The sequence below is a fragment of the Dermacentor silvarum genome, chromosome 6 (assembly GCF_013339745.2).
Source record: "Dermacentor silvarum isolate Dsil-2018 chromosome 6, BIME_Dsil_1.4, whole genome shotgun sequence".
NCBI classification, from domain to species: domain Eukaryota; kingdom Metazoa; phylum Arthropoda; class Arachnida; order Ixodida; family Ixodidae; genus Dermacentor; species Dermacentor silvarum.
The window spans coordinates 56,163,295-56,187,595 of record NC_051159.1 but is presented as its reverse complement, the minus strand read 5'-3'; the positions used below and the strand labels follow the sequence as shown (position 1 = coordinate 56,187,595).

General features: G+C 43.2%; 2 protein-coding genes across 2 annotated transcripts; both read right to left on the bottom strand.

Moving 5' to 3' along the window:
- Positions 1 to 387: 387 nt before the first annotated feature.
- Positions 388 to 1,228, bottom strand: LOC119456668 (keratin-associated protein 6-2-like). Its single transcript, XM_037718492.1, has 2 exons — positions 1,217 to 1,228; positions 388 to 702 (listed from the first exon to the last, which is right to left on the bottom strand). The coding sequence occupies exons 1-2, from the start codon at positions 1,226 to 1,228 to the stop codon at positions 388 to 390; spliced, it is 327 nt and encodes a 108-aa protein (XP_037574420.1).
- A 5,851-nt stretch (positions 1,229 to 7,079) lies between these two features.
- LOC125946124 (acanthoscurrin-1-like) lies at positions 7,080 to 9,543 on the bottom strand. The gene is made up of 3 exons (XM_049668611.1): positions 9,517 to 9,543; positions 8,058 to 8,428; positions 7,080 to 7,174 (listed from the first exon to the last, which is right to left on the bottom strand). The coding sequence occupies exons 1-2, from the start codon at positions 9,526 to 9,528 to the stop codon at positions 8,087 to 8,089; spliced, it is 354 nt and encodes a 117-aa protein (XP_049524568.1). The 5' UTR covers positions 9,529 to 9,543; the 3' UTR covers positions 7,080 to 7,174; positions 8,058 to 8,086.
- Positions 9,544 to 24,301: the final 14,758 nt, after the last annotated feature.

Sequence of the window (24,301 nt, the reverse complement as noted above, 5' to 3'; positions counted from 1 at the left end):
CTGCGTTGTGTCCGGCCTACGCTTCATAAATATTGATTGTCCTGGGAGACAGATAATGAATTATATCGGATATGGAAGGACGAGCGCTTTTCCTGGTTGATAAGGATTTTAACACTAGCTCCTGGACTCCTTACACTACCTTTCTTTCAGTGTTTCTTTCATGTCGATATTGTTCACTCATGATTACACTGTACACGTGCATTGACCGTGACCAATTTCGTCACTATTGCACTTATTGTTCGCAGAGACTACACATTACAAAAAAAACAGCAGTAGACAGGTCATTGCTAGAACGTTTCACTTATTAATTTATGAGCAGTGTATGTGCACAAGCACGTCGCACTACGCACTCACATTTTTCGAGCGTTAAGAAGTTCTTTAGGACAATTAGTAGCCATAACCAAAGCCAGGGCCAAAGCCAGGACCAAAGCCAGCCCCGTAGCCACCGTAGCTTCCGTGGTATGAGCCGTGGTAAGATCCACTGTAGTGTCCTCCGTATCCACCTCCATAACCGCCGTGCCATGCCATTGGGTAGGGTGCTCCGTAGTGGCCGTAGTGGCCGTAGCCTCCGCCTCCACCACCACGGGCCAGAGCGGCACCAAGCAGAGCACCAGCACCAAGCCCGAGGGCACCCAGTGCGAGACCCTTAAGCAGGATGGCGTTGGCCACCGACAGGACCAAGCCAATCACGCAGATAGTTAGCTGAACAACAGAAACAGAGTTTAACCTCAGTTAGCACTCAATTTTGCGCAGCACAGAATACAAAATAATATTGCGGAACGAACACACATTCGCCTAACGCTAATATTGTGCCATGAAGGAGTAATAAATGCATTTAATATCACTGTAAAACAGAAAAAGAAAAACATCAACCGCATGAATTCGCCTAACTTCAATTTTTGTGCTAATAAAATTATATTATGGAAATTATTTTGTCCTGCCTTAGTTTTCAAATGTGTTTTGCGAACTTTATCCGCTACGCCTTCTCGTTATTACGCCTGTAAAATTATAGCCTTCTTTTATGATTAACTTACAACGGTGTTAAACACTTAATTTAGGGCTTCAATGATACCGAGCACATGGCAGCCCTAGAGCATGGCGACTACAATTACGCCAGATTTTCCTTAGTTCTGCTGCCCAGAGTTGCACCTTCTTATGCTATCAATAATCCCGACTGGTGGAATCGCTTGTGGTGGAAAACGAAAGGCACACTCACCAGTGCCTTCATGATTTCGTGTTTCTAGGTGTGGAACTATGTTGTCGAAGTGGGAGGCTTCGTTTATATAGGGGTCTTATTTTCCTACTGCGACACCATGACATCACAGGTCACTCTTGACCCGTTACGCATCGTTGAAGCGTGACTCTTTTGTCAAAGTGGAATCATGGCGTTTCGTTCCTGTATAGCGTATAATTGAGCTTTGAATTATGCCTCGCTGAAATCGTGCAACTATTACGTGTCGTAAGACTACTTAAGACGATTTCATGACAGGTCATCGCAGAACATGCTCTACAGATTCGACTCGTCGTGCGGAAAACCGTAAATTTTTATAAAACGAAGTGATTGCCTTGGAGATAAGCGCTGTCCACTCTTGGCTTTTCATTCAGACATTCCGCTCGACTTACGCAAAAGTAGGGCATTCCCGGTCTACAGCACTGCAGTTCATTCCCTAAAATTGTTGCCAGTTTTCTTGGCTACATCCGACGAGCTATACGCGTGAAAGCTGTGAACAGGAAAACGTCAGCAAGGTGTACGTATCGTGCATTTTGATCGATGAGGAAAGCTGTTTATCAGTCGTTTTCTGACGTCCCAGCTTTTTTTATTCAACATGTATCGAACCAATTGATCTCCGTAGCAGTGGGCTAACACGGCTGCTGGAGTGTATTTTTTTAAGGAGATGTGGCGGGCATCTAAGCATAGAGAAATGCATAGGTAAAGAACGTACACTTCCGTAGGGCTCTGCGGCCGAGCTATAGCACTGCCGCCAGCGCCCCGAGCGGCTAGTCAGACTGTTAATTTTGTCCTCCAAGATTTTCGACTCGTGGTATAGCTCATTTTTGGTTTCGGTTTCGATCGCAATGCTCTTGATTCTGGTTTACCTTTGGCTGTTCAAATGTTGAACTATGTCGTCTATAGTGGAGCAGAAGAGCTTTAATATTTCATTTTTAAACACGCCATACATACAGATGTAACAAACTCGCGGATCACAACCTTTTACTAGAAAAACCGCCAAGCTTCTGGAAGAACCTAAGTAAGGCTGAATTAACTCATGCAGATTGGAAAAATAATGTGATCGAAGGTGTTATTACTGTACCCTTTTGCCGTTCTTTAGCCATTTTTCCCAGCCGCACACAATAGGAAGCAGTGGTTCCATACAAAAAGTTGATTTCTTCTTGTTTACTTTGGGAATTGCATAGAAAAAACGCCGGATAACAGACTGGATCAAGACTCAGACACAAACCAAAGAATTTCTTAGCCATGACAAGCAACACGTCAAGTAAAACTGGCACTTGCGAACCAGGCGCATGCAGCATGCATGTACAATGGAGTAAACAGTGTTCACAAATTATCCCAAATGTGAAAACACAGTGCTCGAGCCGAGCCAAATAAAACATTTGTGTGATGATACCGGAGAAACACAGATAACAAATTCTTTGCTTTAAACTGAAGTTGGTCCGAGGGACTTTTGGAAAGTTATGCGTTGGAAGTAATGCACATGCTGTTCCGGAATAGACGGGTTAAAAAACAAACGGGTGCCTGCACGATAAACGGGTGCCACGGCTCATATTACATCCTACACGTGCAAAATACGCTCGCCCAGCATAAGAAGCGTCTTGCTAACAATGTACTTGGCTCAAGAAACAGCAAAATTATTTATGCAGAAGCGCCGTGGGGTGTGCGTAACCAGCGGCACATGATCGGCGCAGTATCAACGTCTCTATGGAAATGGGACGCGTGGACGCAACCCGGCGGATGTGTGATGAGCTGTCCACCTTTAAGGTAAAGTGGAAGCGGACATCGCTCAAGCCGCGAGACGGCTAGACTGTCCGCTCTTTACGTAGGCATGCGTCTCTATGATCTAAGTTTCAAAGAACGCATGTGCGCAAACTAAAATTTATCGCAGTCAAAATGTGGCACCGTTCACGATAAAAGTGAAGAAAAGCTCTTTAATAGGTAAATAATCTCACCCTATCGTTGACCGACAGTTAGTCAGCACCGTGTTGTGGAGCTCATTGGCAAATTAGCGACGGTAGGTGCATGCGTACGGAGTACTCTCATGCCTGAAAATCATGCGCTAACCTATCCCGGTAAAATCCATCGTAGCCCCTGCTGCTTGTATGCACTTGCAACGTGAATAGAAATGCAAACGCGTACTCCTGTGCGAACAGTGGATACAATCATCATTACCAGCAGCAGCCTATAATTATGTCCAATGCAGGACGAAGGCCTCTCCCTGCGATCTCCAATTATCCCTGTCTTGCGCTAGCTGATTCCAACTTGCGCCTGCAAATTTCCTAACTTCATCACCCCACCTAGATTTCTGCCATTCTCGACTGCGCTTGCCTTCCCTTGGTATCCCTTCTGTAACTATATCGGTCCACCGGTTATCCAACTTACGCATTACATGGCCTGCCCAGCTCCATTTTTTCCTCCTACTGTCCACTAGAAAAGCGTCTATCCCTGTTTGCACTCTGAACCACGCAGCGCTTAAAGTCTCCCTTAACTAGAGGGGGGAGGGCGGGGGGGGGCTCATAGGGCGGTGACCAGGAAAGCGCGCGCACTCATACATACATACATACATATATATATATATATATATATATATATATGTGTGTGTGTGTGTGTGTGTGTGTGTGTGTGTGTGTGTGTGTAACATGACTGACTTTACAATATTCAAATATTGAGTTACTATGCAATGGAGACTCATAATAAAATACACAGAGTCAATTCAATCACCTTGATTTGCTTTCAGTGGAGTCTCAAGCACCGTGGTATAAAATTCTCTATGTTTCCAAGAGGTATCGACAGTCGATCAAAGTTCGTGTCTGAAGTGGACAAAATCACCTCCAGCTCTTGTCGAATGTATACGCCGCAGTGCTACAGCTGACCTGCCAAAGGGGGTCGAGCCCCTCCTTATAAAATGGAAGAGGGCCCGGGCACCCCTGAGCCCCCTCCCCCGGACTTTAAGCACTGGATCCACACCGCTGTCTTCCTCTCTCTTAAAGTTAGGCCTAACATTACAATACAATACGCGGCTGCAAACAATATATGTGCTGGTAAACACCAGGGCCTATAGCAGATACAATCGGAATAGCCTAGCAGGCGATGCTCGGACAAGAGGACGCTCTGTGCGCATGCGCCTTCCCTCAGCACTTCTGCAGACACGCGCCCTGTAATGACCTCGACCTACGTGTGAGTCGACGCTCTCGTGAAATTAATGAAATATCGGAAAGCTGTGCGTTAAACAAAAGTAACTGAGATTATTACTTAATCTTATAACATTTGTTTTTGGCTAGATGAGCAAACTGTTAATGTAGGGCGAGGTGGTCTTCGCAAGCAAATTCCACCAGTAAAGACATGATTGCATTTTAGAATAGATAGGAAACAACAATGCATAGATCGAGCACGCTGAATGACAATGACGTACTTGTGAGGCTCGATTTGTGCGGCAAGGTTGCAGTGCTCGGGAGTATGGTGTTCTTTAAAATAATTTTTCATGTTAGTTTTGCTATTACTTAGTATTTTATTATTCATTTTGACTGGATCAGAAATCATACAAAATGGGATTTAAATTGTTAGGAAATATTCTGGAACCGTGGCCTTCTCAGGATTTCCTCCGGGGAGTAGCACGCGGCCTGCGTTCTCATTTGTGTGTGTGTGTGTGTGTGTGTGTGTGTGTGTTTTGCGTGCGTGCGTGTGTCTGTGTTTGTGTGCGCGCTACCTATCGCTTTAACGTATTGAGAGCGTGCGTATCTATAAAAGAAAATAAAATCTGGGGTTTTACGTGCCAGTACCACGATGTGATTATAAGGCACGCCGTATTGTGGGATTCCGGATTAATTTAGATCATCTTGGTTTCTTAAACGAGCACCCAATGCACGGTACACGGACGTTTTTGCATTTCGCCACCATCCAAATGAGGCCACCGCGGCCGGGCGCCCCCATACTTAGCAGCGCAACGCCAAAAACACTGAGCAACTATGGCGTGTCAAGCATACTTATGAACATACATGCTCTTCTTGTTCTTGATCTTGCGTTTATATGAGAATTTCCGTGGTTAATACTTCCTTCCATTTGATAATTGTTTCCCCTTCAGAACGCTTTTTAGTTTATTTTATTTCAATAATTTTAATTGAGAAAACCGCTTAGTTGATTGGTATTTAAAGGCAAGAAACTAAAGGAATTGTTTTTAACATCTCCCTACCTGTTATTGCTGCAAAGTAATTTTCTCTTTCTTTTTTTTTTTTGCAGTGACAGAAGTGCTGCTCCAATTGCTCCAAACAGCTCCAAAAGATAAATGCTGCTACATGCTGTTCCAAACTGTCATTTTTGTTAGTAACTGCTCCGAACCTGACTGAGCTAGACCGGAAAAATGTTTGCGTTCTAGCCCTTAGTAACAACGGATTGTTTGACCTTCTTGTGTGACTGTATTGGAACTGCTTATGGGTCTAATTGTTCATTGAAATATGTATGCTGTGTAATTGTTCTTGCAACTGCCCATTTGTGATGGTATTGTATGATTGTTTCTTCATTTGCTGATAGGTTTGCATAACTGAATTTAAATAACAAATCATCGTGTCAGGCTGCTGTACGGTTGGCTAGAGTTTAGTCAAGCTGCGCAGATGCAGCTTTTTTCTATGGTCCTCTATTTTCGTAGTAACATTGTATTGTCTACGACGAAAATAAATTTTGATTGATTGATTAAATTTGATTGATCGATTGATTGATTGAACCTGTTTCGAAACGTCACTGGAAAATTTGATCTCATACTGATTGCCAACTGCTGTGCCATGAAAACCTGCATTTTAAATATACAGCTCATTCAGCTGTATTTTTGAACTTCACATGCAGACTATTTTGGTGAAATGTGAAAGTGACTGAGATTACTGCGACCTCAAAGCCATTATCATCAGCTGCTTTGGCAACGGTTATGTGATTCTGGTTACTTTTATAATGTGATTCTCAGCTTAACCATTTTGATCTCATTTCTGCCACAAGAACTAGTATTTTATATATCTAGCTCATTTTAGTGTGAGTTGAATAAGAAATCCATCTCCTGAATTATTTTTTCTTGCAATTTGCGTTGAAGATTGTATGTGCAATATGTTTCGTACTAAATATTAACATTTATGAGACGCGTCGTCTTTAACTGCTGGAGTTGTATGGCATATTTTGCAATCTGCTACCAGAACACCAATCTCTACCCCAAACTAGCATTTCTTCTGCTCCGAAAACACTTATGGCTACTCCAGTGGCCTTTTTGTCTGCTTAGAAATCTGCTCGAGAAAGTAAAATGTCGCTTTTTTCACTGCTTTTGCTGTTGTCCAGTATTCCTTAACAAGCTTCAGGTTGAAAATTACACTCGAGCGCTCGGACTCAAAAAGAAAAAAAAATGAAAAGGAAGAGTGTGGGCCCACAGTGTTACCATTTGGACAACGCTCACATGTGTGAAGCCAAACATTGCGTTTGAAATACTTTCGAAATGGGCTAGTATGTAAGTGTTCCTTTTTAATCGCAGCACTCTATGTCTGGAGGAACATGCTTTATGCGTTTTTTTTTCAATTCTGCCACTCACCAAAAGATACTTACTCAAATTGCTAATCTTGTCAAATGAAATATAATACTCTGCGGCACGCTGGCGAAGTAAGTTGGAATGGGTAAAATGTCCAAAGTCTACCTGTATACCAATGTTCATAGAAGTATCTTATTGTGCTTGCAGCCCCTCACAGGCACGAACTTTTTTATTGGCTTCCAGAGACAAATAAAAAGAAACTTTGCCGTCCAACGGGGCTTTCTGAAATCGTTTGGGCATATGTGAGGCAAAAATTGCTGATAACGAAAACACACGACACCATGTATAGTTGTCTCACGGTATTTATTTTTGCTTTCGAGTCAAATTAAATAAGCCAATGATTCCACGCATAGGTGTGTTCTTCGTATCTCCTGTACATTACTCTGCAATAAGAGAAAAAAAAAACGAAATAAGTACGGTGCTCGATTTAACTGTATGAACACATACACTACTGGCTTTCTTGGCACAAGTTTGATTGTATCGCTACGCAGTATAATACAAGAAAACAATATCATCTTTTCGCTTACGCGAAAAGAATACATAACAAATATTTCAACAGTTTCGACGTAGAGGCCGTTATAAATTAAAAGGGTAAGCATGAAGGCATTCTTACAAGAAATAATTTTGCTTTCTGAAGCTTGCCAGTACAGGTGTCACTCTCTCGGCGTGGCAATTATTACGCAATGACGAACGATTGAAGGCACAGGTATACCAAAAATATATTTGGCTGGGAAGACACACACTTCGTTATTTGCTCTCTTCTTTTTTTCTCTCTGATGCCAAGTAATGCTCATTGCATCAAAAACACTTCATTATGTGATGTGACATAACGAAATTCGTCAGACAAGTGCAGGTTTTGCAGTGTGCTTTGCGTCATTCATCCTAATGTTCCATTTGCACGAAATTGTTTGCTGTACACTATTAGGGGTGCTCATTTTGTTTTTCAATCTAGGGAAATAATTTCATTCAGGCCTGCTTGAAAGACCTTTTTATTATTGCTGTTGAGGCCAATATTAAAGTGGCCTTGACAATGTCTCTTACTCATTGTTGTTTTCATTTGTATTTTTTTTGTGAAAGTCCTTTTAACATGAAGCGGAGACAACCAGTACTTCAGCTCTGCACACGAGATTACTTACGACGTATTTCAGCAGAACCATTGCAGCACAGCTTATCTAATCAAGTTAAAGTTGCTCAGTTCACTATCCCTAATAATTAAGCTATAGTGTTCAGTAAATCTAGTGACACGTATTTAGGACCTGTACTTACAAATTTGTAAACCCTAGATGAATGTGTGCTTAGCCGTAGAGGCCGCCGAGGTGACCACCGTATCCGCCACCGTAGCTGCCACCGTAGGTGCCAGCGTAGCTGCCGGCGTAGGTTCCCCCGTAGCGGCCACCGTATCCTCCGCCATAGCCGAAGCCACCGAGGCCGCCAATGCCGCCAATGCCACCCAAGCCACCGTGGCCTAGGCCGCCGCCAATGCCACCAAAGCCGCCGTGGCCAATGCCGCCGCCAATGCCACCAAAGCCACCGTGGCCAATGCCGCCACCATAGCCAAGACCACCACCGTAGCCGAGGCCACCCAAGCCACCGGCGGCGGCAACGGCGAAAGTGACGGTCAGGGCAGCGAGGCAAAGCTGCAAAATTCAGTCACAATGGATGAGAAAATAAAGGACAGGCACAACTATTGTTCACCTTTCGCAGTAAAGGACTACGCATCGTGGTTCGAGGAAGAGAGACAAAGAATAAACATGGCGTTATAAAAAAGCTGAAGTAAACGCATTGCGTGTGTGATTTCTAGCCGGTTAATAAATCTAGCTGCTGATGCGATCTAGCCACTAAACTACGTTAACTGGTGCTGCATTAGACCTGCCCGTATAACGTGACAACCATTACACGCAAGTGCCAAATGAAGTCCGCAATGTCGTTCACTTGAGGCCGAAAAAGCCTTCGGAGCACAAAATCGGAGAAACAATACGTTATCATGGGAGCCCAGGAAACGACCCCGTAAGTGAAACATGCAAAGTATGCTTCCGCGTTCTATCAGCGAACTGCACGCCTGCATCATCGATTGTGCGATGAATACTGACAAAAATTGCGCCATAAAATCTTTCCCAAAGGCGTGTATAGCCACAATTGAACATTTTAAAAAGCACGAGCCGAAGCATTATTGTAGGCGGTGAAAAAAATGCACACGCATTAGTCCCATAGAACACTCACTTTTAAAATGAAAATGCATCAACTTGCGCTGCAAGAACTTTTCCTTACTCTCTTATTTAGAATATATATTGTACTTGGACTGGTACTATGGTACTAAGACAACGAAAGATGAGTTGGCGGAAATTTTGGGAGAGCCTAGAGATTGCATAGTGAATCTTCCTTTCCTTGTGTCTCATTTTTTGAATGATAAGCTTTAGTAACGTTTTGTACATTAGTCGTATGCTGACTCACAACCGAGGTGGTCTATCGACATCGGTTAGCTAGTGTTGCTGCCCCAGTACACATTAGGAAGTTGGATGTCAGAAGAGTGCACCATGCACTTTCTTCGCGATGTTGAAAACATGTTCTGCTAGCATCATAGATAAGAGTAGGTGATTATCATCCACATCGCACTGAATTCCTCAGTCACATTGGAACAATAACCCAGTTACGAGAAACTACTCCGCATAAACAAACAATGGTAATCCGATGGTTTCATGGTTGGTACATGAAGTGGGAGGCTCACCACGGCCTTCATGGTGGTCTTCGTTCGCAGTGGATCGATCAAGTGCCCTGTAGCTTTGCAGCGGAGCCTTTTATAGCCGACGCCGCACAGTAGCGGCCATTCGGTGTCCACGCTTTGCCTACGCAAGTAGCCTTCAACGCACGTGCTATAGGCTGGTACCGTCCCGTCTGTGACCTTGCAGCGGCAACCTAATTTGTAGACTATGCGGAGAGCATGCATCGGCGCTGCATAAGAAATATTTAGATCCACCTCTACTCGAAATGCAGCAACGGGAGGAATGTAGTTGTGTATTCAACTCGCAATCGTATTCATGCCACTTGGCAGGGAAATGGTGCCAGTCCGTTATCCATTCATGTCATTCATCTTTCTTTTTTAATTTTCATGCTTTGTGGGACAATTTTCCAGCGCTATTATTGACTTGTTTTTAGCTAAGGCTTGTAGCAAGAACTAGTATGGCTTTAAAAAAAGCCAGACCTATTTTTTTATAATAATACTTAGTATGTTGAAAAGAATACATTGCCACGAATGGGTATCTTGGCAATGTACTGAATCTGTGACGGAGGAACACATTTATTCAACCAAATAGGCGTCGTGCTTATGCGTGTGTGCGTGTGTGTTTGTGTGCGTGAGTGTGTGTGCGTGCGTGCGTGTGCGTACATAGTGAAAAAAATTGAAAATAAAATAACATTGCCATTCAACCAACTCGCACATTTGTACCTTATAGACAACCCCCATACGTGTATCTCATAAAGAAACCTTCGCAGTTGAAGAAAAGTTTGCCCTTGTCTGCGATCTTTCTTCAACTGCGAAGCTTTATTTTTGAAAATCCCACACGAGTTTTCTTTGTATCTTGGTGGTCCAAGACAGGTAGAGTGCAATGGTTTATTTCTCATCCTATCACTTTCCTCCACCTTGCATGCTTCCGCATAAGTGATTTGCTATAGTTAAAATACGTGGTTTTCGCAATAATGAAACGCTTCTTAGTTCTGTCACCAGCATAATTTTAGTGTTCAAGTAATTATGTATATTATTTGTTTCTTTATTTATCAGTACTGTGATTGCAAAGGGCAATTTAGCAGGATGATTACGCAAGTTACGAGATGCAATTGTGCAGTTACGATAAAAAATGTAGTAGCATTCTTTAAAAAATGAAATGGTAGCCAACTAATTACTACAGAACTTTGTTGCCGTCATGTAAAACGTTTAAAGAAGACTTTAAAGAGACCTACCTGCCTCTGCCATTTTGTGCGTAATTTGAATTCTTATATTAACGTTACTGTTAGGATAGTAGCCTGCCAACCCATGAAGTTTCTGAATTTTTAAACTTGCCTAATAAGGACCATGTGTTTACCTGCTACTGTGGCATAATTGATGATGAGGTTGGTCATGAGCAAGTCTATTATCCCCGTCACTGTATTGTACTATACGACTAAACATCACCTGAAAAATCCTTCGCAGATTGCAATACCTCTCTTAGACTCTTATGTTTCGCATCTTCTACGGCAACAACGGCCGGCTCACTCCCTATTCTGCTGATTTCAAGTGTTCTGTGTTTCCCCAGAGACCATCAGTGGCCAATTTTTGTAACAGGCTGTTGACATCCAAGTTGACATCCATGTTGACAATAAGCAATTTCTAGAAACCATATGTAGGTAATCAGAGCATGAATATTAACGATCATAGCCCTCTTAACGGCTATGACTGACAATGAGATTAACGACAATGCCGTCTCCTAGAAGTGTCTTAACGCAGACCAAACTGACAAGAATGTTGAACAAAGAGACTGCACCCGTTCGCCAACATTTCAACACGCCGTGATTGGAGTGATTTGAGTGATTCCAGGAAGCTGTCTGATAAGTACATCTAAAGCGGGAACCTGTGAAATTAACAAATCGTCACATTTTTTACGCAAAAGTTATTTCCTAGCCAGAAATTTTAATGAATTTATTGAGAATGACGGTTAAGTGACCCGGTTCTTATTTCTATAAAATCTGTCGCGAAAATGTGCATAAAAAGTTGTGTACAGCAGCAGCAGGGTTCTGACAATACCCGCTGAATTGGTGAAGATTGTACATATGGAGTACCAGCCCGAAACCTTCCGCGCAGCATGCAGACCAGAAGGACAGTGGCGGCTAATGTTTAATAAGATAACGCAAACAGTTAACCTAGTGATATTGCGGCAGTGTTGTGTTATTTATGCACCGTGTCCCGCATATTTAACAGTATAAATCACCTGCAGAACTATTATTTTTATTATATGAGTTCATGGATGAGGTTTGTAGATGGTTGAGCTACACCGGGAGGTGGCTGCAGCTTAGGAAATAAAGCAGCAGCTCTAGTTTTTCCAATTTCGAATTTAAATTTTAAGGGTCAAGTGCATTTCATCTCTTGTTTCTTTAGAGTGACTAGAGTGACGGCCTCTTGGTGCCTCTTCACGAGGTTTTCGTATTTCTTGGCATAGTGTTAGCCTTATATCGGTGGAACACAATCGAAATATTTATGGCGTATGTGAGTCACAGCTTTATATTCTTTTTGAAAGCGTTTTCTATTGTGGCATACACTTTACACACCTGGTTACTCAGCGCGTTTGCGCAATCTCTGCCAGAATTTTCTTGTTTTTTTATATGGTACACAGATTAGCTTTATTTTGCATTCCTGCGTTTCTGCATTCAGACGCATACACAGACAGGTGATTAAATCACTTCACGTTTTATTAAATATGCACTAAAGGTCAGGTCCCTACTGTGCCATCAGTCCACCGTTATACAACTGCTACTGTAATTATATAACGGAAATGAAGACATTTATTCTGCTAAACGTATTACCCGGTGCAGCGTTTTCAAAGAAGTCTCACGTTCAGCGTGTGCAGCTAAGCGTGTGTGGTCTGCTTTTATTAAGCAACAACAAAGGGATGTGGCGCGTTCATCAACTTTAATGAGAAAAAAGGGCGAAAATAATCATGGAAGGGATCTGGCAGGAGCACCCGCACGTGATAAAGGAAATCAAATCACTGCCACTCATAGGAGTCACGCACCCTTTGGAGGTACTTAAAGATACCTAAAGATGTTATCGACGCAATGGAAGAAAGCACGTTATTGTTTTAGAGGAGCGATGACAGCCAAGCGAAACGTATGCGGCCTTGTCGTGCAGGCAGGCTTGCGTTGCACCTCTGCAGAATCAGGTCCACTCTTCCGCACCATAGGACTCCGGCAGTACTTGAGCTACAGTGTATTGATTTTGTGGACCTCTGCCTGATGCAGAGAAACTAGAAACTTCAGCGATTCTCGCCAAAATTATAAGGCTTTAGCCGGGCGAACAAAAATTAGAGGACGCTTAACCTTCACCTTTAAGAGTGGAATGCGATAGCGTTATCGGGCCCCGTTCGCACCGCATTTTTCTTTTAGTAGGCTTCACTACAACATACAACGTGGGAAAGCCAGCTTACAAAGACCAAGCTTAGACCGATCCCCTTAAAGTCGGCTTCACTTTTAAACAGGATTGCATTGATGGGAAGGCGTTTTTCCAGGAGCAATATAAGTCGTGTTATATGAAAATGTGAAGGCCCTTGCACCTTTTTTATTATTTTAATAATTGATCGCTATTGCCCCGACGTGCGCGCGTGTCCAAAACGCTTTAGGCAGGTGAAGTCCCAATTTGACCTGCCGAGGGTGCGAGCGCCATCTGGATATAACTTTCGCGACTAACCTATCGAGCGCGCCGCTGTTGGTATGGTAGAAATGCTGGAAACGGGGTTTGTGCTTGAGTTTCCTCGTACCAGAATTATGTTTTCTCGTTCATTCAAATTACAGTCTGACGCAACCATATCTGTAGGTTGTGACTAAGTCGTACTTTACCATTTTTATGATGAATTTCATTGTGAGAAAATCAATTTTTGTTCACTATCACCTTGCGCCACGCGGAAGGTCTGCGCGGTCGGGTGTCGGGGTGGTTGGGGAGGATTTGCTTCGCCACGGAAGCCGACATCCACGCCGACGCCGCATTTTCTGCGACACTGGGCCGTTAACGCTATCGCGTTAAAATCATCCGCATGAGCCTATACTTGGTACGGGCATCACCAAGTCACATGATGGACATCGTAGACGGTGGTAAAACATTCGAGTCTACAATCCTGTTTTACACACTGTTCACGACAAAGACTAACTAGATCAACTTGGCTCACTCGAAGATTACTGGACTGATACTCATGCGGTGCTATATATTGTTTGACTAAGTACTCAAGGATACAGTACCAGTATTACAGCTGGGGCAGTTTCTTTGCCCAGAAGCTTCACTGTAAATAGGATTCATAACACATGAACTACATGTGGCATATAATTTCAACCAAACATCCCTTGGAATGAGCGGCCTTCAACATGTGTACATTGGCACCACTTCAATCATCGACTGCCGATGTGAGCATATTTTTACGTGTTCTTGCCGCCTTTATGTAGCATGAGTCTTCACATCCAAATTTGTTCGAAGTCTCTCAAGGTACACTCCATGAGATATAAGCTATGAGTGTTTCTTTTGCATAGACCTACTGAGAATAATTTGTAAGTGATCAGCGGATAATATAAAGGAAACACTTCCACTAATGTAGCCATGAATCAAATTGTAATTTTTTCGTCACTGGGTCTCAGGTGTCGCTATATACTTGGTAAAAGAGGGTATGCCCGCTTGCAAAGCGAATTCAGATACAAATTTAAGCAGCCCTTAGTGCATGGCAAACCATCTCGCATCTTAGGAGGGTCAGTCCCATCTCTTCACACACCCCATATATGATACATTCAACGCAGTAAGTATTGCTTAAGTCTTTGAAATACGTATAAAAGTTAAGCAGTAAAATGTATCGTAAAATAACGCCTACTGACCGCGTGAGCCATATTGATAATAGCTTTAATGTAATACCTAGCCGAGCTGAGGTGTAAGCTTTTACAACGGCGTTAATTTATGGTTTGGGTTGTATTGATCTTACCAGCTTACCATTGAGTATGACATAATTACCATAAGGAATTGGGTGGACAGGTATCCTAGACAAGAAAAATTACGCAGACTCAGAAGATGCTGAGTCAAAGAGTGTACTAAGCAGCTCCAAAGATGTGCCCACTTTAGCGTCAAATGCCTAGGTCATTCATACAACTGAAGGGTTGTTTGCGAATGGAATGCTCTAGATTGGTCTGCACGTGAATGCTTCTGTGCACAGTTCACCAGCCGTTGCTACTTTGCGCCACTGCGAGCTGGTGAATTCATCCACCAGATGGCACTTCAGCTTGCACGCTAACATGAAATTGCTCCTAAAATATCATGCATGATGGTAAGCACTTTTTTATTTCTAAATAATGAGATGGCTAAAAATGAATTTTCGGCAGTGGGAGTTAAGGGCTACAGTGAAATTCTTATATGTTCCCCTCTAGGGGCAATGCCAAGTTTGTGTCGCTGTGCCGGAACAAATGAGATATCTTTACGAGTGCGATTGCAATGCAGTACCATAGGAGAGAGAGAGAGAGAGAACAAAGAGAAAAAGGCAGGTAGTTTAACCAACGACGTGCCCGGTTGGCTGCCCTACACTTGGTGAGGGGGAAAGGGGAAGTATAGATAAAGAGAGAAAAGAAGAATAATAGTCAGTCATTCTCAGAGACATTCACAGAAGAATATCCGCTGCCACAAGCGTTCGTATCCTCCGGTATTCTTCACGAACTGCAGAAGGGCTTTTGTGGCCTTTTCCATTCAAGGATGTAGTGCACATTAAAGAACCCCAGGTGGTCAAAATTACTCTGGAGCCCTCCACTACGGCGTGCCTCATAACCAGAACTGGTTTTGGCACGTAAAACCCAAGAAAGAAGAAGAAGATCCTTCTTTTCTTCCGAGATCTTTTCTTCCGAGAGCATTTCAGTTTAGCTTGGAGAGGACGTCGCTGGGTGTCAACGGATGGAAAGTGAAACAGAAGGTGCGACTATCCGAGAGAAGCTGGTTGGCGTAGGCTAAAAGCACTCGGGAAACATTTTTAAATGCGAAGCACTTCTTGGCGAACATTTGCCACTTTGACAGTATATCTATCTATCTATCTATCTATCTATCTATCTATCTATCTATCTATCTATCTATCTATCTATCTAGCCGCCTACGTCTTAGTGCTCTCATGGCCGTATCGTTAACTTGATATTTACCGAAATTGGCATTATATGACAAGAGTGTGTGACGAACATAAATTATAGGTCATGACATGAATATCATGACATGTGTGTCATGCCGGTCATGAAACAGCTGCCTACGTCTTAGCGCTCTCATGTCGTTTCGTTAACTTGGTAGATACCAAACTTAACATAGTATGACAGCAGTGCATGTCGAATATAAATGATAGGTCATGACATGAATGCCATCACAGGCGTGTCATGCAGGTCATAAAACAGCCGCCGAAAATGACAATGACACAGCCAAGAAACATTAACACCCATAAACCACTGAAATGGGTTCGCACGTGGGTACTAAGTTAATTCAACACTAAAGGATGATGCTAGAAGTCATAATCATGAGCATGACTCAGCAAAAATGACAATGACTCAGCGAAAAAAGATTAACACTCAGAAACCGCTCAAATGGCTTTTGACGGGGGTGAAGGAAACTCTAAAAGATGATGGTACAAGTCATAGTCATCAGCATGACTCAGAAAATGACAATGAGTCACAAAAAAAGATTAACGCTCAGAAACCACTGAAATGGGTTCTGACGTGGGTACTAAGTAAAGGAAACACTAAAGGATGGTGGTAGAAGCCATAGTCATCACCATAACTCCGCAAAAATGACAATGACTCAGCGAAAAAAGATCACTCAAAAACCAATGGAATGGGTTTGGATATGGTACTAAGTGCAGGAAAAGGGGGGGGGGGGCTAAAGGTCAATGGTTTGAATAGTCATGAGCATCGTCTCCCAGGCGTTGCTAAAGCGACTCCTGAGGAATCATGACGTGAATGTCATGACATGCATGTCATGTAGGTCATGAAAAAGCCGCCTACGTCTTGGTGTTCTACTGGACGTTTTGTTAACTTGGTAGGCTCCCTGCACACTGCTTCGCATAACATCGATTCCCACAGCGCGTGGGATCTGCCGGCTTTCTTTATTTGCGCACCATGCTGCTCCTCAAGATATCCTTGGTGACCCAGAATAGTCGCCGAAACGGACCACCCTGGTAAGTTGGAGGCTTCCATCGTTGCCGTCTTTCAGGTGCTAATAACGCACAGGGGTCTCAAATGAAAGAAGTGAGACACTTGTTTCTTGTGTTCTTCTTTTCTGGTCCATCGTCCCGTATTTAGTGCTCAGATAAAAGGTAAATTACGAGAGTCATCTGTTAGACGTTCTTGATTTCGTCTAAGTCAATTATGAATTACTCTTAAAAAAGTAAAGTGACAATGAAAAGAAACACTAGAGCGGTTAATACGCATACACTATCTAACGTAGTTTTCTAGAACAATATTTAGGTGAAAACCTTACACATCTCGATTTGAGGTGACCTTCAAAAAGTGGAGCCAAATTTCGGAAGAAAGTCGGTAAAAAATTTGTACAAAAATTAATAAATTAATAAGATTATTATGTGCCACAAACTTTGTCTATAAATCGATAGGTAATTACATGAGGAATATAAATAACGATAATTATTCATAATACTCTTTGAATTAATTATGATAATGAGCATGACAAAGTGGGAAAATGTGTCATGATACCCTCAAAGTGGCAAACAATTCATAAATAATTATGGTAATGTGTGTAAGTATGGTTGTCATAGTAATGATAATGATAGTAGAATGCAATAATGACTCTATAATGACCATGACGGAGAAAAATTACAGTGACTCAGCAAAGGAAGATTAAGATTCAAAAACCACTGAAATGGGCTCGCACGTGGGCACCAAGTGAAGGAAACACTAAAGGAGGATGACAGAAGTCATAGTCATGAGCATGACTCAGCAAAAATGACAATGACTCAGCGAAGAAAGATTAACACTCAAATGAGTTCGGACGAGGGCAGTAAGTGAAGGAAACACTACAGGATGATGGTAGAAGTTATAGTCATGAGCAAGACTGAGCAAAAATGACAATGACTCAGCGAAGAAAGATTAGCACTCAGAAACCACTGGAATGGCTTCGGACCGGGGCACTAAGTGAAGGAAACATTAAAGGATGATGGTAGAAGTCACAGTCATGAGCATGGCTCAGCTAAAATGACAATGACTCAGCGAAGAAAGATTAACACTCAAAAACCACTGAAATGGGTTCGGATGTGGGTACTAAGTGAAGCAAACACTAAAGATGGTAGAAGTCATAGTCATGATCATTACTAAGCTTTCTCCTGAATGTCTCTTAGGTGTAGCTAAAGAGACTCCTGAGCGCTTTTTATTTACAGTAATCGGTTGATTACTACAAAGCAGAGTGCAAGCTGAGCTTTCTTTTCTTTTTATTTAATACCGGAATCTTCTGTCTTGTACGTCAATGTGACGTTGCAAATTTCAAAATATTTCCCCAATTTCAGGCCTTTATGCTAGTAAAATGTCACGAAGCTTGCTAGCTTCAGACTTCAGCCACATTAGAATAAAATGTAGGCAATGTGTACCCGTAACAACTTAACTAGGTCTGAGCAAGCGTTGTGAAAATGAGAGACGTCACGGCTCCTTGGCGCGGAAAAATAAAGGTGGCGTCGCCACAAGCCTTTTCTTTATGCATCTTTATTTGGTTTTGAAACGTCCACTGAGGGCAAGAAAATTTTTTATGTTGTAAAAGGCGTAATTGATTATTACCGATCAACTTATTTTCTTTTTAATGTCCTTTTAATAACCGGGAATTGAGTCTCCTGCCACATTTGTTAGTATGCTTCAAAGAGCCAATATGCACCGCAACAGAGAGCGCTGATCCCACTGCAGGATTTGAAGCACGTGTGCAGTTATCAGGTGCCTTAGTTGGCATGTTTGAAGGATAATATGTTTTTGATTCTGTATGGCATCAGTTCGGTATTTCATCATAACATTTACTTTCAAAAATAAGCTGTTTTACTACGTGCGACATTGTCAAAAGATGCTGAAAATAGTAAACCTTAAATCTCAAAAACGCATGCGCTTGCTGTCAGTGACTTAAAACACTGGCAAGAGCTACGCTATGAGGAATAAGCGCAAGTGACGTTAGGTTCGCTTTTCCGTAAGAAATAAACACAAATGACTTTAGGTTCGTTTTTCTCTATACCACAGAATCACTTCATATGACAATAGTAGGAGCGCTTGTTTCGTAGCTCAGTTATAATTAAGCATTTAGTATTTATATGCACCTTAGTACTTGAAACGTGCTCGACATGTCCCTGCAGGAACCTAAATGAAGAACAGCTCTGCGTGCAGTGCTTGCCTAATGTCCTTGTGCACAGCGATGCGCCTCTGTATCAGGTCTTGTGGGTCCGGTTCGCAGTAAGATCTTGCCTATAGCGTCTGCTTTCCCGCCACTATAAGTGCCTTTCTTTCACTTTTGCGCAGTTCACTTATTGAATACTAACAGGAAGCTCTTCGGAGAAACCCTGAATATCGAAGCTGCTCTTACCTTTCACAGGTAGCAGATAGCAGTTAGCAGGCTCTAGCAGTTAACGTAACATTATGAAGAAAACGTTACGCAATTTCTCTCAGTTGCGGCTATGCCGCGAGTGACCACAGCGAAGTATTTCTTTTAAAATATTTTCCTGCGAAAAGCTAATGTTGTCCCATCTAGACGGCGTCACAAAACGGCTCAATACAACACTTTATTAACATCGTCATGTTTTTCCTAAGATGGAGACATACTTCCGTCGGAAGGCATGAGCTCATTATGCCTCTGCTTCTTCGTCTTCATTCTCCGACCTCCCTCTTTTTCGCCTTCGGATGATTCGACTGTTATACCTTTCCCGGCCTTGTTTCCATCCCTCCTGGGACGATAAGGGACAACATTTCCAATTGTGGTCAAATCTGTTGGTTCATTGATTCTTTCATAGTATGCAGTATTAGTAATTGCTTGCTGTCTGGAAACCTTCGTTGCAATCCATGGGCTTATAGAAGGGGCCTTGGAGTCTAATCCCTTTTTGCACAAGTACCAAGTCCGTTGGTTGAATATCTTGGATAGGACTTCCGTGACTCCTGTCAAAGCCTTTCTGGTTTGCAACGCAGCACTTACGCTGTTGTTCTGGTCACCTTGTTTTGTTTTCTTTAAGCACGATAACCGCAGGTAACCTCAATTCAAGTTCAGTTGAAAGCCACAGACTTTTTACATAACCTGCAATGTGTATAGACTACTGCCTAGAGCGGCTGTATGATAATTGTTGTGGGTAACAGCTGCTTCTAGGATGCATCTCCACTCGCCTTTGGCATGCGTGTACATCGAATTGAATTGCTTTATATCTCGTATAACCCTCCCTGCCAATACATTTGTCTGTGGGTGGTAGAGCTCAGGGAAACTGTGTTTTTCTTCTTTTTTTACTTTTATGAGCCCAATCATGAGGTTATTTGCTGTGAAAGGCAGCGCCACTATCGGCGACCGCCACTTTTGTGTTCACACACATCTTGCGTTCGAGAGTATCAGTCACAGTTTTTTATTCCTCCCTTCCCGATTTTACCGTCACCATTCTCGTATACTTATCAATCGCAGTTAAAATAGATTACGCGCTTTTCACACTCTCCTCCTTTTCATGTAGCTTAGTAACAGCGAGGTGAACCACCTCAAATGTACTCGCTAGAATACACTGAAATTACGTACTTGTTTCCGCGTGCCCTGTATTTTGCCGTGTTGACTTGGCATTTATGTCAAGACCGGGCATTGCTGTTAACCTCTTTATTTAGAGCGTCGCACGTAAATATGCTCTATAATTTCCCGTCGGTTTGGCAAACTCGTTGTGACCATCTGACTCAGGATTCTCATGATAAAGCCTTATGATATTGGACACGTCTGATTCGAGAGCATCAACTTTTCCATTACGTAGCTCCATGCCTTCAGTGCCTTCCCAAAAAGTCAACTGATTATTCCTATCGTTTTGATCTTTCATCTGTAAATGGAGCCCTAGACAGGGCGTCTTATTCTGGAAGTTTTTCCCCCCGGCCAATGGGTGACACCGAAACTTATTTGTTGTATTCTGTTATCCATTTCATAGGCCGCCTTCCGGTTGGGCTAAACTTAAGACGCGCTTCATCGTCGGTGAATAACCTGAAATGGCACCCTTCCGAAGAAGACCGGAAATAAAGAGGCTAGGCTTTAATTTTTGATAGTAGAGAAATTCTCTAGAGCCTTGGGAAACGTACAATAAAGATACTGACCTTCAACTGACGAGAAGATGGCTCCGTCAGGTCACTCTGGTACAGTACAGCGCCGGTTCCAACTGAGGAACTCAGCGTAATCAAGCTCAGTGGTGACTTTGTCTTTCCACGAAAATATTCATGCGGAAGCGCTTAGTGTGTGCTCGCGATGATATAAAATTAATTACGCTCCTTCCATAACCAAAACCTCTGCCTAAATGTTTCTAGCTTGAAACATAACATATCGTATACGCGGGTGCACCTTCTGTAGCTTTTAACACTTACATCACAACCATGGATTTCTACGGCAGTCCCGGTACGAACGTCTTCGCTCTTTATCAAACACTTGTTCACTATACTGTGGTATAGAACTTACCTACAAAGGGATAAAATGCCTCAAAAAGGATGCCCAAGGTATCAATAGGTGGACCTATCTTTGTCGAAGGCCTTTGGCAGTAAAAGCAGCACCTGTATGAAATAGTGCCTTGCGCCCTGTCTGTTGATCGCGAGCGTTGCATGCAGTATATTGATGTTACCACGCTCAATAATACCACAATTGGTATCGAAAGATCTTGTTGCTCACCCTTCCTTGGTTCTCTCTTAGTCTTGTTCACTGGGAAGAAGGCAGCCAAAGATTGTGTCAGCTGATTGCCGATGGCTGTTGCGTGTTCACAAAGAAACAGCGGTTGGTTTGTTCTTGTATGCCGGTAAGGCCAGTTCCCCCGATAACCATACTTGAGAGAATAAATTGTCTTTGAGTGAATCCGGTGTTCTCGCATGAAGTTGCTTTCCCTCCTCTCTCGTCATGCCTGGGAGAAGTACGACCAAAACCTTCGGAACTCAAAGAGTGGAATCTAAAAGTTGTAATAGTATTTTCTTTTCATAGAGGTATGCTAGCAAATTTACAGATCGGTGGTTATAGAAGAATATTCTGTCGGAGTACTCTCTTGTGTTGGTATAAAATGCCTTCATGAAACCTAGAAACCATATTCGCCAACGGTCACTTGTATGGTTGATGGTACGTAGCTCGTGCCACTTCTATGCATTTTCTACCGAATACAATCTGAAGTTTTACACGCCATCTTTGTCATGGCTATAGGCACTGTGTTTGCAAGCATATTCTGGAGCCTTAGCCGCGATATGGCTGAGGTCGACTCATCATTGAAAAAGTCCTGTTTCACAAGCATCGTACACTTTTTCCGTAAGTCCTCAATTATCGTACTCAACAGTTCCATGATATGACGCATCTGCTGTTCTAACTGTGACGCAAGTAAGCGTAGCGGCTCCTTCACTGACGGCTTAAGCTGACGGTTGGGCTGGCGACATTTAGCCAGCAATAGGCAGCTCTAATAAACTGCAAAACTCCTTCATCTTCATTTCTAAGCTCATTCTATGTCGCGCAACGAGCTCCGCTGGAATCAACTTTGTCGTTGAAGTCCCGAAGTTGAACCATTCGAGAGCGCGAGATTGTCCGTCAATGCTGACAAGTTCCTCCCCTTCAAGCTGATAGCTCTCCGTACAGGGCTCTCTGTCGATCTCAGCAAATGCCAGCTGCACCAACACAGTAGGTCCTCTTTCAACTGCGCCGAGTGTAATGTTTTTTTTTCTAGGGATAGAAACTTTTATCCGAAGCCATGTTTATTCCGCATCTATTTCCTCGTCCTCATTCTTCGGTCTGCCTCTTTCTCATCTTAAAAAGCTTGGATCGTTATAAAAAAATGTCACAGTTTCGCCCTAAGGGCGAAGCAATGAATGCGATAGCAACACAGCAATGTCATACGAAGTAAGGTGAGCGGCTTTGGTAGAAATATGAATTGTAGTAAACATGAGCTGATTAAGTAAGCGGGTGTGCTGCGCCGTAAGTAGACCGACATGAAGAGAGACTCGATGACCACGAGAAGGCGCGTGTGAAACGGTGGTGTTGATGAGAAGCGCTTCCCGTGGGCAGCGCGTGCGAAGGGACACACCTGTAGCGCTGCACTGCCGATCCGGGCAGCATTGCATGTGTAGCGTGCGTTGGAAAATGTGGCCCGACTATTACTAACTGAATGAACGAGCGTGGTGTGAGCGCGCACAAACAAACATGAATAGATCACACTGAATGACTGCAGACAACGACTGTCAAAACGCCGGCAGCAAGCCCATACGCCGCAGCGGGCGAAGGTACGTGCGGTCTATCGCTGCAACAGAAACTGAGCGGTGAATGCACGTCGCATAAAGGTCAGAGCTGTGTGGAGATAAGAGACGGTGCGGGCGAGCGACGAGCGCGGTTGTTGGCAGAGTAGAAGTGCGCCCCCCCCCCCCCCCCCTCCCCGCGCCATCCGGCGCTGGCTTCCCGCTTCCTTGCTTGCGCGTGGGAGATTGAGTGCGTTCGCTCTCCGTGATAGCGCGCGTCCCCGCACGCTTCCGCTCGGGCATACGGCGCGCGGCGAAGATTTTATCTATAGGGAACCTCACGGCGACGGCGACGGCAGAAATCCGGTTGAAGTGTCCATATAATTGCTATCGCAATAAAAGTAGAAAGCTAAAGAATATCATGCATGGCGCTAGAAAACGTACATTTCAATTCCTCATTAAAATGGATAGGGCAATAAGAGGAGTTGCGCGCTGAGGTTTCACACGTATTATTGAAGAAATCTGGAATACTTGTTTTTCTGCCTTCAGTCTGAGAACTGAGATCATTTCACCCATCCCAGCCGGCCACACTAGCAATGCTCGTGAAGACTTCTGCCAACATTAACTTCACACTCAACGCAATCATTGCGTAGATCTTATTAGTGTAAATATACACAATACATAGTACTCTGCAACCCAGCTAACCGGTGCGCTCACTAGTGCTTGTGGGTGCGATGCAGAGCAGCATGCATCACCTGGCTGCTCTCTTCGAACTGCGCAGCCATTACATTGTCTACAGAGCAGTTAAACAATAGGGCGTACGCTAAAGCACACTCTACTTCTCATATTCTATTGATGCGGTTTTGTGCGAATGCTTTGTCTAAGGATATATGCATTGTAAGTTTCGTCTGTTATTGTTTCACTCCATACTTGGGACATTATTAGCTGTTTAAGCCGGCCGTAAGTCCGTGACGCGTAAACAGAAAATGTGGGCCGATCCTGGGGGTAATGCAGAAAGGGTCCAAGTGCAATGGCACATACCCCCATGAACTAGCGAAGCTGAGCCTGGCTAAGTCTAGCTAAGCATAGTTGGGACTACTTAAGCTTAGTCAGTCATAAATAGCAAATTGATAGCCAAATAATAGCTAATCGATAATCAATAAATAATCAAGAAATTCCGGGAAATGCAGGAGATGACATCGTAGTGGTCAGCCTAGCCAAATACGTGGCCTATACCTTGCGATAGCCAATCGATAGCCAATCAATAGCTAATCGATATACAATCAATACTAAATAAATTCCGGGAAATGCTGGGGATGACTTGGTAGTACTTAGCCTTGCAGAAAAGCCAGGACTAGCTAGGTGCCCATCAGCTCCCTTAT